Here is a 16,280-nt window from a genome sequence, read left to right as displayed (position 1 = left end):
TTGAACTCGCATCTTCCTGACTTCAGGGCTGGTGCTCTCTCCACTGTACCACCTAGCTACCCCCATAGGAGATTTTTAAAGAAAGTTTTATTTTTTAATTCATTTGTTATTTGTTTAAATTTTGTTGTTGTTTTGAACTTAACAAACCTGAAATTTTCTATGTTCAAAGAACCATACAGAGTCTTAATTTAAAAAAAAATTTTTTTTGTCATTTTGTTGCTTGTTTTTTTTTGTTTTGAACTTAACAAACCTGAATTTTTTTCTATATTCAAAGAATATCCAAATATTTCTGTATTCAAATATATATTTAATACTTGTGTGTATATTTATTTGTGTCCCTATGTATATGTACATATATATGTGTGCACACACACATATATGTATACAGACACACACATATACACCCTCAAATTTTATTGTGTACATCAGGGTTTTTTAAAAAATATGTGCTAAATATGGCATGTTATTCCCCAAAGCTGGCCCACTTATCTCTGTTGACCTGTAAACTACCTTCTATCCTTTTCTGTGCATTTTTTGTTTGTTTGTTTTTAAAAAGGAGATACTGTGATCATAACTAAATTTTAAATAGATCAGTCTGACAGTGGTGGTCAAGGAGGCCGTTTAGAAAGAAAGAACGGTGGTTAAGTAAAGAGGAGATCCTTGGCCTTTCCTTTCTGCCGAGTCCCATGTGAGCCCTGCCCATCTGCCCTTCTAGGGTAAGCGAGTGACTAGGGAGGATGGCTCAGAGGGCTACAGTGACCTGTTCCGAGAGAACGCCATGCTGCAGAAGGAGAACGGCACACTGCGGATGCGGGTGAAAGCCATGCAGGAAGCCATTGATGCCATCAACAACCGAGTCACCCAGCTCATGAGCCAGGAGGCCAACCTGCTTCTCGCCAAGGCTGGTGAGTGCTGGGGAAGGATGCGGAGGAGTGCTGGGGAAGGATGCGGAGGAGTGCTGGGGAAGGATGCGGAGGAGTGCTGGGGAAGGGTGCGGAGGAGTGCTGGGGAAGGGTGCGGAGGAGTGCTGGGGAAGGGTGCTGAGCCATGGGAGGCCCGCTCTCCCTGGAGCTGTTATCCTGTTCTTTTTGGGGGTGGGGGAGGCAATTGGGGTGAGGTGACTTGCCCAGGTGTCCGAGGATGGATTTGAACTCGGGTCCTCCTGACTTCAGGACTGGTACCCTGTCCACTGCTCCATCTCGCTGCCCCTTGTTATCAGATTCCAGATGTATTTATCCTCTCATGAGAGAATACAGAGTGACTCTTTCCTAATGGTCTTTGCATCCCCAGCACCTCCCATGTAGCTCAACACATAGCAGGTTCCTGTTAAGTCAATGACTGGAGACTTTCCCATTCCTGGTTGGCGTTGTCCGTCAGAAAGACTCAGATCTCACTCTTTCCTCCTTCTGCCCTTGCAATGGCAGGTTATTCTGGCCTAAACTGGTCGCCACTTTGATGGCCAAACTCTAATGGCCATTGCCCAGCCTTGGCGGGCCCCAAGAACCCCAAACTTCCCACAGTCTGGCTCTAGCTCACTCTTCATATTCTTCTCCTTATACATTCTCTCTTCCAGCCAAAACTCCTTTTCCCCTAGTTTCACCACACCATCTTCTGTCATTAGGCCTGTGACTGCCCTATACTTGGGGTACACTCCTTCCTCCCTTCCCCTCGGATTCAGGATCAGCTTAAGTGTCTACTGATCTCAGTTCTCAATGTTCTCTCTCTGTTTAATGTGTATATATATATATATATATATATATATATACACATTATATATATATATATACACACACACATACATACATGCACACATACATATGTTATTATATAAGTAATTATGTGTATGTAGACCATGTATTGCATTATATGCATGTATATTGCATTGTGTGGATCTGCACATATAAACATATATGTGCATGTTATAATACATAATTTGTATGATATTGTATATATATAATTTGTACATAATTTTGTACATTATATATATATAAATTTGAGCAGAAAAGAGTATATGTATATATATATAGACACACAAATTACATATATATGTATAACTACATATATTTATATCTCTGTGTGTACATATACTTATCATTATATCTCTGTGCATATATATATGTCTGTATATATGTATCCTGAACCTGGTTTCATAGATTTAACATGACCAGGGAAGAACTGAGTGGTGACTTTCCTCATAATCAATGCTGGACTTGTGGGAGAGGGGGGTTATTTCCTTTCTTGGTATCCCCAGTACCCAGAAGCACTTGGCACGTAGTAGGTGCTTTATAAATGCTTGTTGCCTTGTTGATGACCTGATTCTTAATGCAAAATTATTTTCATCCAGAAGAGTTTATTCATTTCCTCCTCCATTTTTTGGTTCCATGCTTTCTTTCACTTCTTGCACTGTTACTGCGTGAATAGCGATTCCTTTCTTGCTCCTTGGACAAGCTCCTTGGACCAGTCACAATGGTTTGGGTCTGAATAGTTTGGGGCATGGAAGTCTAAGGTTCTCAGGCATATGCTAACCTATGTTTACCAACCTTTATGAAGGAGAAGATAAGCACTTATTACAGCAGAACAAATGATTAGTTCCTCTTTCAATATAAATTAGTAAGCAGTGTATCACCAAACAGAACAAAGAATAGAAAGAAAAAACCCGTTTATGGTATATTAAGTCGCTTCTTAACTTTTAATTATCTTATCCACAGGTTTCTTTGGGCCTTTCACTGCTTTATGACCCTCTCGGTATATTTTCTGCTAACGACAGCCCAGGTCCCAGTGGTTAAATTACCACGTTCATACTCCTTTGTGGCTTGCAAGGAACCATTACATCTCATCCAATTCTTTGAGATTTGCCTCATTTAATTCTGTTTCTCATAGCAGCTGGCACATGACAGCTTTCAGGGCAACTTTCTCTTCTGTTTCTTTTCCTTTTATAATAAGGGCATATGATTTCACTATGTCCACCATTGTGCGTCTTTGCCTACCTAGGCTACCTCTAGATAAATCACCAAAATCCACATTTTTTTTTATTGTTCATTCCTTTTTTTTTTTAAATAACTTTTTATTGACAGAATCCATGCCAGAGAAATTTTTACAACATTATCCCTTGCACTCACTTCTGTTCTGACTTTTCCCCTCCCTCCCTCTACCCCCTCCCCCAGATGGCGAGCAGTCCTATATATATTAAATATATCACAGTATATCCTAGATAACAATATATGTGTGCAGAACTGAGCAGTTCTCTTATGGCACAGGGAGAATTGCAAAATCCACATTTTTTAAAAGCTGTCACTTTATATGCTAAATAACAATGGCTCATTCCACAGTGTTGTTGTGGCTAGGATTGTTACCATTATCATGAGACATTTTTTTCTCCTGTTCCCCACCAGGAGATGGCAATGAGGCCATTGGTACCCTAATCCAGAATTATATCCGAGAGATTGAGGAGCTTCGGTGAGCAACAGGGAGGGGAAAGATCCAGGGTGGGCTCTGGGATTCTGGCAGTGATGGGACTCGGGGATGACTTCTGGCCAGCCTCATTCCTCCTCCCTCTCTTCCCCTTCAGCACAAAGCTTCTCGAGAGTGAAGCAATGAATGAGTCTCTCCGCCGTACCCTCTCACGGACCTCATTGCGGTCTTCCTACCCCATGAGTAGCTCCCAAAGCCAGGGAACTTTGTTGAGCAGCCCATCGATTTCCATGGAAACAGAGGCCTCAGAGGTGATCCGTAAGGCTAAGCAGGACTTGGAAAGGCTAAAGAAAAAGGAGACCAGGCAACGGAGAAAAAGGTGCTTTAACCTCATCTGACCATATAATTGATGCCCCCATCATCACCCATGGGTGAGGGGTAGATGGAAGACCCAGGGCCAGTTTTCTCAGGGGGTTGGGACTCACCCCCTTGAGACATCCCCCTCTTGGATTTGGGTCTGAGGAGGAGACTGGTAGTAGCTGGTTGCCAAGCTCCATGGCCCTGCTATCTTGGGGAGTTATTCAATCACTTGTGGGCAAAGGTTGCCCCGCCTGGTCTCATGATCTTTGGCGTGGAAGAAAACAGCGATTAATTAGCTGTCTATTATGAACTGCCTGGGTTAAAGTTTAAAAATCAGCTCAGCTGAGAAATGGAGACAATTGCTGGCAGACCTCCCCGCCATGGCTCCTATACTTGAGGTGACATCATTCCATGTCCCAACATCAGGTGGGGATGTTTTTCCTGCCACTCCCCACCTTCCTTCTGCCCTATGACCCTTACCTGCTGGAGCAGGAGCATGGGGTATCAGCCCTGGATTCAAATTTCATCTCTGGAATTATACTAGCGACTTACTTAGTATCCCCAACCTTAACTTTCTGCCCCCATAATGAGGAGATAGGATAAAATGGCCTCTCAGACCCCTTCCAGCTTTTAATCTAGGAGTCTATGAGGCAGACTTCCATAACCTGACACTCTACCTCCATCCCTACCTGTGGGCAGCCCGGAGAAGGAGGCCTTTAAAAAGAGAGCAAAGTTACAGCAAGAGAATGGTGAAGAAACAGATGAGAATGAAGCTGAGGAGGTAAGGGCGGGTCCCTTCCCCGGGTACTTTGACTTGTGACCCCAACTGGGGTCCACCTTGGTAAGAAGGGGTAGAAGAGGGCCATGAATGAAAGCACCTGTAGGATCCCCAGCTGCATTCAGAGCCAATAACTCTTCCTTCCTTGAATTAGTCTCACTGTTGGTTGGTTGCTGGGTGAATGTATTTCCCCTTCTCCCCACTGTTACCCCAAAGAAGGGCTCCATATAAACATAAAGGGTCCCCCATGGAAGCAGCTGTAATTTTTCTAGGACAGAAGAAGGGTCACAGTCCCACACTTTCTGCCTTTTATACCACATATGTGTGCATGTATGTACACACTCATGAGCTTAGTCCCATCCCTCAGTCTCGGGGCAGCTTCATGGGAACTCACCCAGTCCTTGTGGGGAGGTCTCTATTCCTTGGGAGGAGCACACATCTAGGAAGGGCTCCATCATGGTGCTTGATGCCCAGGAGGAAGAGGAGGATCGGGATGAAAGTGGTTGTGAGGAAGAGGAAGGACGGGAAGATGAGGATGAAGATTCGGGCAGTGAGGAGAGCCTGGTGGATTCAGACTCGGATCCTGAGGAGAAGGGTGAGTTGACTTCCACGGTTGGAAATAGGAAGAACTGTGGGAAGATTGGAGACATTATAGTTTGAGAACTGGAGAAGGGCCTGCAGAGGCCACTGGTGAGACACTGACATGCTTTCTTTTCCTGAAAACAAAGGCTAAAGAACCCCTCGTGTTCCCCTCTCTCCTCAAGAAGAAATGAGGTAGAGGAGTAGAGTCAGTGAGTCAGTAAGCATTTATTAAGAACTACTATGTGTCCAGTTGAGGAAAATGTGTCGCTACATTAGAATGGGCTTTGAACACCAAACAGAATTTTGACTTTGATCCTGGAGGTGATAAAGAACCTGGAGTTTATTGAGTGAGAGTGTGATATTTTATTATTTTTTTCTTTATTTCTTAACTTTAAAAAGAATTTTTAATGATTGTTTTTTATTTTTCAAGATACATGCAAAAATAGTTTTTAACACACACCTTTGCAAAACCTCACCCTCCAAATTTTTCTCTCCATCTCCTCCCTAGTGAGTAATCCAATATAGGTTAAACATGTTCAGGTCTTCTAAGCAAATTAACGCATTTATCATTCTGCACAAGAAAAATCAGATCAAAAATCAGAAAGAAAGCAAAAGCTAGCAAACAGCAACAAAAAAGGTGAAAATACTATGTTGTAATCCAGACTCAGTCTCCATAGTTCTCTCTCTGGATGCAGATGGTTCTCTCCATGAGTCTATTGGAATTGCCTTCAATCACCTCATTGTTGAAAAGAACCAAATCTATTCACAGTCGATCATCACATAATCTTCTTGTTACTGTGTACAATGTTCTCTCCAGTTCTCGTTCTAAAGTTAGAGGAAGGCAAAGTTTATCTAATAGTCTGATTTTCTTAACATAAATCGCTCCTCCCTGGTCCCCAGAGATGGCATCTAGATCTCCTGGAGAACTCAGGGACCCTTCAGGTCCAAGGCTAAAAACTGATGATTATGTTAAGAGGAGCCTCCAGTCAGCTTTCTGTAGAATGAGTCCCATCTTCATCCTCACTGGGGAGTCGCCTCCCTGACATCCTAGGCAGTTGAAGAGCTTCCTCTGGACGTAAGGATTATGGCTAAAAGAATAGAATCTTAACTTCGGGCCTATGGAAAGGCCCCAGTCCCTAAGGCCCAGCTCTGGCCTGTTAGACTATAGCGTGAGTTCTGTAAGGCGGCCCTCATTTGGATTGACCTATTTCCATCGAGATCTTACTTACAAGCTATGATCCAGGAAGGACCCTACATTTCTCCTAATAATAGCTAAAATTTAAAAAAGAGCCCACTTTTGAGCTCTTTACAGACATCTCACTTCACCCTCACATTATTCTCCTTTTGCAGCTGATGCAGACAGAGTATCTGAAGCCAGTTTTGAGGCAGGTTTTCCCGCGTCCCCCCTCCAAAGTTTATCCATTGTGCCAATTAGTTGCCTTCTTCTCTGTGTCTCCCCCTCCTCTCCTCACCACACCCCCGTGCCCTCATAACCCCCTCCCACAGAGGTGAACTTCCAAGCTGACCTGGCAGACTTGACTTGTGAGATTGAGATCAAGCAGAAGCTGATTGATGAACTGGAGAACAGCCAGCGCCGGCTGCAGACGCTGAAGCACCAGTACGAGGAAAAGCTGATCCTGTTACAGAACAAGATCCGGGACACCCAGCTCGAGCGGGACCGGGTGCTCCAGAACCTCAGTACGTATACGCGCCCATGCACACACCCTACCCGCCTGCCCAGGTTCTGGTCCCTGCCTTCAGGGAGTGTTTATACCCCTCCTCCCTGGGGAGCTGAGCCCCTTGTAATTAGCCCAATCTTGGACAGAGCCCACCTTATACCACTAGTATTGGGTGGGCTCTGTCCGGGAGGATGACACCGCCCTGCCTTTGTCCCGAGCCCTAGGCTCTGGTTCTGACATCTCGGCCCCTGCTCTCTTTCCTGCCCCAGGCACCATGGAGTGCTACACGGAGGAGAAAGCCAACAAGATCAAGGCGGATTACGAGAAGCGTCTGCGGGAGATGAATCGGGACCTGCAGAAGTTGCAGGCAGCCCAGAAGGAACACGCGCGGCTGCTCAAGAACCAGTCCCGGTACGAGAGGGAGCTGAAGAAGCTTCAGGCCGAGGTGGCGGAGATGAAGAAGGCCAAGGTGAGTAGGGCGTGGGGAACAAGGGGGACGCTTCCCCACGGGAGCGAGGAATGGCAGATGGAGCCTATTTTCAAATTGCATTTGCCTGCTTATTCCACTCCCCCCCCCAATTTCTTACCTTTCCTTTCAGTCCCTAATGTGGGAGGCTGGACTGACCGGGGTTGGTCCAGCGACTGCTGGGGCTCTGGGGCTGAGGGTCACCAGACTAACACTGAACCCTTGCTGCAGTGAGAAGTTTCCTCTCCGAAGAAGGCTTTACTTCAGCCTCAGAGTGCTCTGGTCTCTGGTGTGCCAGGTCAGCTCTTGCTGTCCTTCTGGCTGGTCCACACCTTCCTCTTTCTGTCCCCTATTTGTTCATCTTTGTTGACTCTTCTCCCTGCCTCCCCTCTCGGCCCCCATTTTGAGAATGGGTCATTGTTTTGAGCAGAGTAGCTAAGTCTTTATAATGTTGCTGTTAATGTATACAGTATTTTCCTTGTTCTGTTTACTTTGTGTTAATTCATATACATCTTCCCAGGTTTTTCTGAAATCATCCTCCTTGTCACTTCTTATGGCACAATAGTCTTCCATTCCCATCAGATGTCACATCTTGTTCAGCCTTTCCCTTATTGATGATTTGCCACCTCAAAAAAAGTTGCTATGATATTTTTGCACAAATAGGACTTTTCTTCTTTTCTTTAATCCCTTTAGGACATAGATCTGTTAGTGGTATTGCTGGTTCCAACAGGCAACATTTATTAAAGATCTATTGTGTAGTAGACGAGCTTAAATTCTGTTGTCTACACTTGTACAAGCTCTAGCATGATAAGCAGCCAGAAACCCCAGTTTTCAACATAATCGGTGCATTCACTGACTGGTGACTCTCTTTGGAGGTGAAGTCCCATACATGAGGTTTCAGCAGCTGTTGGAGCTGTAAACCTGTGAGAATCACCTGGAGAGATTCATTATCCCAAGATGTCAACTAAAGGAAAGAAGGAAATGGTTCCTCCTGGCCCCCAAGTAAGAAATCATAGTACTTGAAGGTTAAGAAGACAATGTTGTATTGGATTTAACATATATATTGGATTGCTTGCCATCTAAGGAGGGGAAAATCTGAAACACAAGGCTATGCAAGGGTCAGTGTTGAAAAATTATCCATGCATATGTTTTGAAAAGAAAAAGCTTTAAAAAAAAAAAAAGACAATGTTGAAAAGTGTACATAGTCGCAAAAATCCAAGACCCAAGACCTAAGACACTTTGACTTTGATCACAACCCAGATACCCTTGGAACAATGCCTAGAAGAAACGAGCTTGTTCACTCTGCCATTATCATTTTCCTTGACCGCTAAGCCTTTCTTGAAAACCAAGGACAAAAAACCTGGCATTTATTATTGATGTCAGAGTCAAAAAGCATTACATCAAACAAGCAATATGACATCGGCGTCAACACACTGATCTCTCCCACTAGAGAGAAGCCCAGTGTCTGCCTATGATGCCCCAGATTAGGATGTTTTGAATGTTATCAATAAAAATAAACTATATACAGTTTGCTAGCTCTACTTAAAATAAAATTTGCCTGCAAATTATATTCGAGAGAGAGAGACAGAGACAAAGAAAGAGAAAGGGAGAACAAGAACCTATTGGCTTTCCAAACTTGAAGGATTTTCTTGTCCTGGTAGAAGGAGTCTGTGACAAGAAGTCTTCCTGCTGATCACAGGGATGCCATGAACAGTTTTGTATGTACCTACACTCCTAGATACCCATGTCTGATGGCTTATGACCCAGTCATCTTCTAGATTTAGTATCTGGGCCACCTTTAGCAGCCTCATTACCTTCCAAACTGTGTGTCTGCTACCTGTGAAACCTGCATACTAGGCAGATATCCTAAGAAGGCAGAAAAACAAAGCATCAAACATCTTGTTTCATCACAATAATCTTGCCTACTGCATTTTTATATAAAACACCAGGAGCTCCAAAATTTATTTAAAATTTTCAAACAAATCCAAGCCCACATGTCCCTATCATTCCACCACTTTGGTGTCCAGCTGTTCTTAGACCATAAACACTCAGTTTCAGATCCTGAGCTTGAGGTTCTGAAAAAATACTTTTCTTTCAGCCTAAGTGAGAATTTAGTCACTCATCCATACCAACCAGATGTTCCCATACATCTCAGATGGTGTGTTGTGGCTGTATATCAGTTTTAGGGCACATTTCCAAATCCCTATGACAAACCAGTGCCTCCTAACTCATCATGGAGCTGTCACAACAGCTGCTCAGCATAAGGTAGTTCCCTAAATTGGCCCTATGGGTAGCCTAGTACTGAGTAAGAATCCAGAGGGGAGCCGAGTTAGCTACCTTTGGCATATGATACCTGGTCACTTGGACTCTGTAGTCATCTCTTCAGGCTCTGCAACATTGCATCCACGTTTCTGCAAGTTGTTAATGATGTGCCGGGAGATCTCCTTGGCTGTTTCTGCATGAAGATGGAGAAATGTGTGCTTGATCAGGAAGAAGTATTCCCTGGAACTGTATTCAGAGCCATCCATAACTTGGGCTGGATAAAGAAAGCCTCTGTTTCAGGGTGCTTGAGGTGAGAGGCTGCTAGTTGGACCTTTAGCAAAAAAAAGGAGAAATTAAGATGTTAGAGAGAAAAGCTAGAGCTCGCTATTCCAATAAACCTTCAAACCAACAAGTTATCTTATTTTTATCCTGACTTGAGTTAGCCCTTTGATGACTACATTTCTGGCCAGATCACTGAGGCTTCCCTGTCATAAGAGGACAAAACTATGAATGTAAGCTGCAGAGCAAAAGATGTTGGCTTATTGAAAGGAATAACCTAAAAATGGAAGCTTCTGAAAGTACAATGAGTGGGCTGCCTCAGGAGGTGTAAGGAGTTCCCTATTACCAGATTCTTCAGGAGATTTGAAGACTGTCCAGGATCCCAGCTTAAGTATGGGTTACACTAGGTGAGCTTGAAGATGTCTTACAACCCTGAGATTTTCTTGTGTCTGGATAATGGGGATCTAACGGCTTTCTGCAACCTTGTGCCTTCTTTTCCTAAGCCAAGAATCTAGATATGTCTGTGTTGTCTAAAAACAGTAGTTCTTGGCCACTACTTTCCCTCGTGGTCCCTCTGTGTGCATGAGACCTCTCAATTAAAATGGTTCCTGATGGGCCATGAAGGGTGCATCCAGTCGCTTCTTGGGTATTCCATTTGTGGGTCTCTCCTTGTCTCTTAGACCAACTCTTCATGCTAATGCTTTGTCGCCCTTCCACAGGTGGCTTTGATGAAGCAAATGAGGGAGGAGCAGCAGCGGAGGCGGCTGGTAGAAACCAAGAGGAACCGGGAGATAGCCCAGCTAAAGAAGGAGCAACGGCGGCAGGAGGTGAGGGGGAATTACCACTTTTCTTCCCCTACCACTCTTTACCCCAGTTCATATGCATAGAGCATCCTTCTTGAGTTTTTCCTGTTCAACCTCTAGTGCCTTCAGTCCTTGTGAATTCAGAAGCAGCTAGTGCTTAGGATTGGCCCTGGTGGGCTAGACCCTCTGCTTTTGTTCTAGAATGACAGAAAGATGAGCAAACAAGTCTTCAATATTGGGAGTTTGAAAGCAGCCATGAGGAAATGCCCAAGAATGGCCCAATTAGCTATAGTTTTCTATTGAGTAGAAATAACGCTAATTCATAGCATTATGCCTACTTATTTAGATTCAAATATTGTTCAGGGAGTCAAGTCCTGTGATTAAATCTTGGCTTTGCTACTATGGGACCCAAGTGACCTTGGATATGTAGTCACTTATTTATTATCCCACTGGGATTTGGTTGACTCATTTACAAAATTTCAACAAGGTGAAGTACCAGTTAGCCCTAGAATCTCTACCTAGGATAGTTATGAGTATTGGATGATATGAATCTATCCCTATATACTCTATATACTCTAAAGCACTAGACAAATAATAAGAAACTGTCATTGTGGTTCAGTTTCCTCTTTTGTGAAAATGATAATGGGATTTTATTGATCAAATAAGATCCCCTCAGCCCTGATTGATAAAGATGAGAGCATCTAGAAATGGGTAACTTGGATGCCATATGGGAAGTAGTCTGGAGGAGAGAAGACTTGGAGGTATGGGGTAGCTGCCCTCTATTGAAGAGCTATCATGGGAAGGAAGCCCCAGGGGACAGAATGAGCAGTGGGAGGATGAAAGTCACTGAAATTCAAATCTCAGTTTGATAGGAGGCAAAACTTCCTATTATTAGAGCTGTTTCAAATAGACTGTTTTCAAGCAAAAACTTCCTTCTGGCTGATTTATAGTTTATGTGAGGACCTCTGTCTTCCCCTTGCTGACCAAGGGCAACTGTCATTTCGGTGAAGGTTCCCTACTGGCTGCAGGAATAATAGCTCTTGGAAAGATTCTTGGGCTGTTTGAAAGGATAGTAGAAAGTAAGCTTCCTAAAGGCAGATGATTCTGCCGTATTGCCAGTGCCCTGCTAACATATAATTGTTGCTCAATAAATGCTAGGTGGATGGATGAAAGGATTTGAGAGATAATTCTGGACAATGAAATGTAAAATGGGAAATGAGAAGCATCTTTAGAAACCCTCTCATTTTACAGAGGAGAGAACTTTAGTCCAAAGAATTATAGAGTGACTTTTCCAATATCACATAACTAGTTAATTGTGCCTTCAAAGCCATTATGGCATCTTCACGGGCAAACCAAATCTGAGTCTCAGATCCCAGGGAAGGATGAAGATGTGCTCTCTTCAAGGTTCTGTTGCACACAGGTGCTTTTTATTAGGGAAGCAATTCACCAAATGGGTGTGGAGGTGGGGGGAGTCACAGTTCTGTAGAAGACCCCCACCCCATGCAGCTGGCCTTTGTGTTTCTCTCCCAGTAAAGATGGAGAGAGACCTTCTTATTCCATTCCTTATAACGATCCAGTGAACATAGAATGCTTTGAGATCCTATGGCCCTCTGTTTTCCTTCTCAGTAGAGATGGAGAGAGACCTCCTTATAACAATCCAGTGAAATTGGAATGCTTTGAGATCCGAAATGCAGATTATCTCATCCCTGACCCCATTCCCTCCTATAGTTTCAGATCCGGGCTCTGGAATCTCAGAAGCGCCAGCAGGAGATGGTGTTGAGGAGGAAAACCCAGGAGGTGAGCTCATCCCAGTGAGCAGGAATCCCCCTGCAATTACCCCCTTTTCTCCTCGCTCCCACCCACCTTTACCACCACCACTAAGAGAGCATTTATCTTTGACAGGCTGCTGCTGAAGGGCGTTATTCCCCAATTCTTCTAGGGTCTGGAAGGGTGGCTCCTTTTGACTTTGGGAACAGTTCTTCCCTATTCTGGGCAGGGCTGCAGGTGTCTTACCCATAGTGTCTGAGCAATTGACTCAAAGATAGCAGATATTCAATTATATATTGTAGTGGAAATCATTTGCACATTAATTTTTCACTGTATATCAAATACAGAAACTCTCCAAGTTCCTTCTCTGCCCTGAGCTCTAGACCTTATCTGGGTAAATGCCCATAGGGTTTCAGTAGGCCCTCAATATTATTCTCGTTATCCCTGTGGCTCAGTATCAGAACCCAGGCTTTTTGGACTGCCTCTGTCCTCTGTTCTGAGGCCTTTTCTAGTCTCCCAGCGTGGGATCTCCAGGTAGCTAAGAATTATGGGAAGCCCACGGTGTCTCCTTTTTCCTCTCAGGTGTCAGCTCTGCGACGCCTGGCCAAACCCATGTCGGAGCGGGTGGCAGGGCGGGTCGCAGCAAAGCCTCCCATGCTGGACTCGGGGGCAGAAGTGTCAGCCAGCACCACATCATCCGAGGCAGAGTCTGGAGCCCGCTCAGTCTCAAGCATCGTGCGTCAATGGAACCGAAAGATCAACCACTTTCTGGGGGACCCAGCGACCCCAGTCAATGGCACCCGTCCTGCCAGGTCAGACTGGGTGGCTCAGGGCATTACAATTTGTGGGACTGGGAAGACTTTCCAATCAAGGGGTCATAAGGTCCTTCCATGAGGTCAGACTAGAAACCCATTGGAACTGTATCAGCTCCTTTTTGTGTTTTATTTTAAAATGTTTGTTTTATTTATGTTAGTTTATGTTATATATATGTTTAAAAACTTATGTTTTATTTTTTTAAGTGTCCTGAGATCAGGAACTTTATATTCCCCTTGACTGGATATAGTGGGAGCTTGATAAATTCTTTATTTACCTTCTCATTCTTGCTCCCTCCCCACCCTTATTCCCCCAACATACAATTCTTGCTTTAGCTACAGAGAAGAAACATTTGGGTATTTTATGTGGGTAGGAGCTGAGATCTGGGTAGTGATGAGCTTCTTACCCTTTTCCCTTCAGGAAAAAGTTCCAGAAGAAAGGGGCTAGCCAGAGCTTCAGCAAAGCTGCCAGGTTAAAGTGGCAGTCCCTAGAACGGCGTATCATCGACATTGTCATGCAGAGGATGACCATTGTCAACCTAGAGGCTGATATGGAGAGGCTTATCAAGGTAGAGGAGAAGAGGGTCCTGGGGCTAAGGCTGGGGTAAAATGCTTTGATGCCCCTTTTCCCAAGGGGAGTTTCAAAAGGATAGAACCATCATCTCTTAATTTTGCATCTGGTTCAACACCTAGCACATAGTAGGGCTACATAAATGAGTGGAATTGAAGGAAGCATTTACTCCATAGAAAAAAGAGAGATGTTTTGTTTTCCTTCAGCCATGCTTCCTCCTTTTCAGGATAATGATAAGGAGAACCTATTTAAAGAAGTTGTTCACAGTTGTTCCCTTTTGTGACATTCAATTGAAATAATCTATATAAAGGACTTTGCAAATCTTAAAGCACTATAGAAATATTATGATAGGAGATGGGGATTGGATTTCTGATTGCACTGATATAGGGAACGCTTAAATGAGGAGACTTTACAAATGTAGGAGGGCACGTTCTCTGCAAATTATGCAGTCTCAGAGACTTACTTAGAGCAAAGTTTCTTCAACAGTGAGTCACAACCCCACATGGGATTGCATAACTGAATGTGGGAGCCACAAAAAATTTGTCAACAGTGAAAGGTTTCTGAACACAAAAACCTAAAATTAATTCAAACTCCAACACATAATGAATCCGAGTGCTCGTCCCTGTTGCGTCACTCAACTTTACTGCATTCTTGGTTCTGAGCATACAGTATATGCTCTTTGCATTGTGCATGTGCTCAGATTCGAGGTGGGTTTGTGTAAAACTTCACAGGCAAAAAGGGGTCGTGAGTGGAAAAAGAAAAGACTTAGGGCAGTGGTGTCAAATCAAATAGAAAATGGGGCCACTAATCACACATAGGATCCCTACAGACTGTGTGCTGATTTAAAAACACACACACACACACACGCTACTTTATTCCAATAGGAACCACATTTCAATATGATTCTGCTGCATTCAAAACTATTGTGGGCCACATGCTTGACACCTGTGACTTAGAGCACTGAGATTGCTTGCTCAAGTAAACCACCCAATATGTGTCAGAGGTAGGACTTCAAGCCATACCTCCATCCACCCATATAGCCCCTTGGTGATGATGGTGATGGTGATGATGGAGGTGATGATGGTGGTGATGATGATGATAGTCATGGTGATGATGATGGTGATGACGATGATGATGATGATGATGGTGATGGTGGTGATGATGATGATGGTCATGGTGATGATGACAATGGTCATGGTGATGATGATGATGATGGTGATGATGACAATGGTCATGGTGATAATGGTGATGATGATGATGGTATTGGTGGTGATGGTAATGATGATGCTGTGATGATGATGAACATGGTCATGGTCATGATGATGGTGATGATGGAGGTGATGATGATGATGGTGGTAATGATGGAGGTGATGATGGTCATAATGACGACAATGATGATGATGACGATGGTCATGGTCATGGTGATGATGGTTATGGTCATTGTTATGCTGCTGCTGCTACTGATGTGGTGGTAGTAATGATGAAGATGGTAATGATGATAATGTTGATAATGACAGTGAGATGTTGATTGTGGTGATAATGGTGTTGATAATGATGATGGTGATGATGACCCTCCTCTTCTCTTCTGATTTCATCCATAGAAAAGGGAAGAGCTGTTTCTCCTTCAGGAAACACTGAGGAGAAAAAGGGAGAAGCTTCAGGAGGAGAGCCCAGAGGAGGAGAAGGGCCTACAGGAGCTGAGTGAAGAGATTGAGGTGCTCGCAGCCAATATAGACTATATTAATGACAGCATTTCTGATTGCCAGGCCACCATTGTACAGCTGGAAGAGACCAAGGTGACTATCGGGCACCTAGGGGGATGGAAAGGAAATTAAGCCCACTTCTGTCTTACCTTCCTGACTATAATTGGGTGGGAGTGACCATCTGCCTTTCAATTCCCTATCCTAGGAGGAACTCGATTCCACGGACACATCAGTGGTCATCAGCTCCTGCTCTTTGGCAGAAGCTCGACTCTTGTTGGACAACTTTCTCAAAGCCTCCATTGAAAAGGTGATTGTTTATCTTTGTCTTCTTCATTGTGTGCCTGGAGTATGGTGCTAGGTGCTAGAGAGGTACAGTAAGAATAACATTATCTCTCCAAAAATAGAATGAGGAGAGAGGCAGGTTAATTATTCTATGAAACAATTCTCAATTCTGTTAATTTGATCTCTAGATCAAGTAGAGCTAAGCCTGAAGGGTACTTGGGTGAAAAATAAGTGGGTTAGAGGTACAGAAAGGGCAGGGATGTATGTGTGTGAATCCATTTCAGATACAAGCAACTTGAGCCCCCAAAGAAATCACTAAATTTAGAACAGGTGTCATTTAGTCCAATGCCCTCATTTTACAAGTAAGAAGCCTGAGACCTAGGAAAGTGGAATAGTAATTGGCAGATCTGGGATTTGAATCCAAGCTCTCTGCGAGTCCAAATTCAACTTGTTCTGCAGTGCTTTTGGAGTCATTAGTTACCTAGTGTCGCCCATACATCTTTTACCCTTAGCCTTTCCTCCTTT

The 16,280-nt window shown here is 43.9% G+C and overlaps 1 protein-coding gene across 6 annotated transcripts in view; it reads left to right on the top strand.

Annotated features, from left to right (window-relative positions):
- Positions 1-16,280, top strand: part of KIF21B (kinesin family member 21B) — a 62,494-nt gene that overhangs the window by 22,698 nt on the left and 23,516 nt on the right. For all 6 annotated transcript variants that reach the window (XR_004229325.1, XR_004229324.1, XR_004229323.1 and 3 more), the window contains exons 9-21: positions 716-905; positions 3,393-3,456; positions 3,569-3,790; positions 4,471-4,552; positions 5,024-5,144; positions 6,638-6,829; positions 7,080-7,279; positions 10,537-10,644; positions 12,349-12,417; positions 12,970-13,199; positions 13,621-13,768; positions 15,372-15,566; positions 15,679-15,780. Coding sequence is in view for 2 of the 6 variants with exons in the window: in XM_012550241.3 (XP_012405695.2) it covers positions 716-905; positions 3,393-3,456; positions 3,569-3,790; positions 4,471-4,552; positions 5,024-5,144; positions 6,638-6,829; positions 7,080-7,279; positions 10,537-10,644; positions 12,349-12,417; positions 12,970-13,199; positions 13,621-13,768; positions 15,372-15,566; positions 15,679-15,780 (1,923 nt within the window). In the remaining 4 variants the exon portion in view is untranslated. The remainder of the gene's footprint in view (positions 1-715; positions 906-3,392; positions 3,457-3,568; positions 3,791-4,470; positions 4,553-5,023; positions 5,145-6,637; positions 6,830-7,079; positions 7,280-10,536; positions 10,645-12,348; positions 12,418-12,969; positions 13,200-13,620; positions 13,769-15,371; positions 15,567-15,678; positions 15,781-16,280) is intronic.

Source organism: Sarcophilus harrisii, chromosome 4 (assembly GCF_902635505.1).
Source record: "Sarcophilus harrisii chromosome 4, mSarHar1.11, whole genome shotgun sequence".
Taxonomy (NCBI): domain Eukaryota; kingdom Metazoa; phylum Chordata; class Mammalia; order Dasyuromorphia; family Dasyuridae; genus Sarcophilus; species Sarcophilus harrisii.
This window is presented reverse-complemented; position numbering and strand designations above follow the sequence as displayed.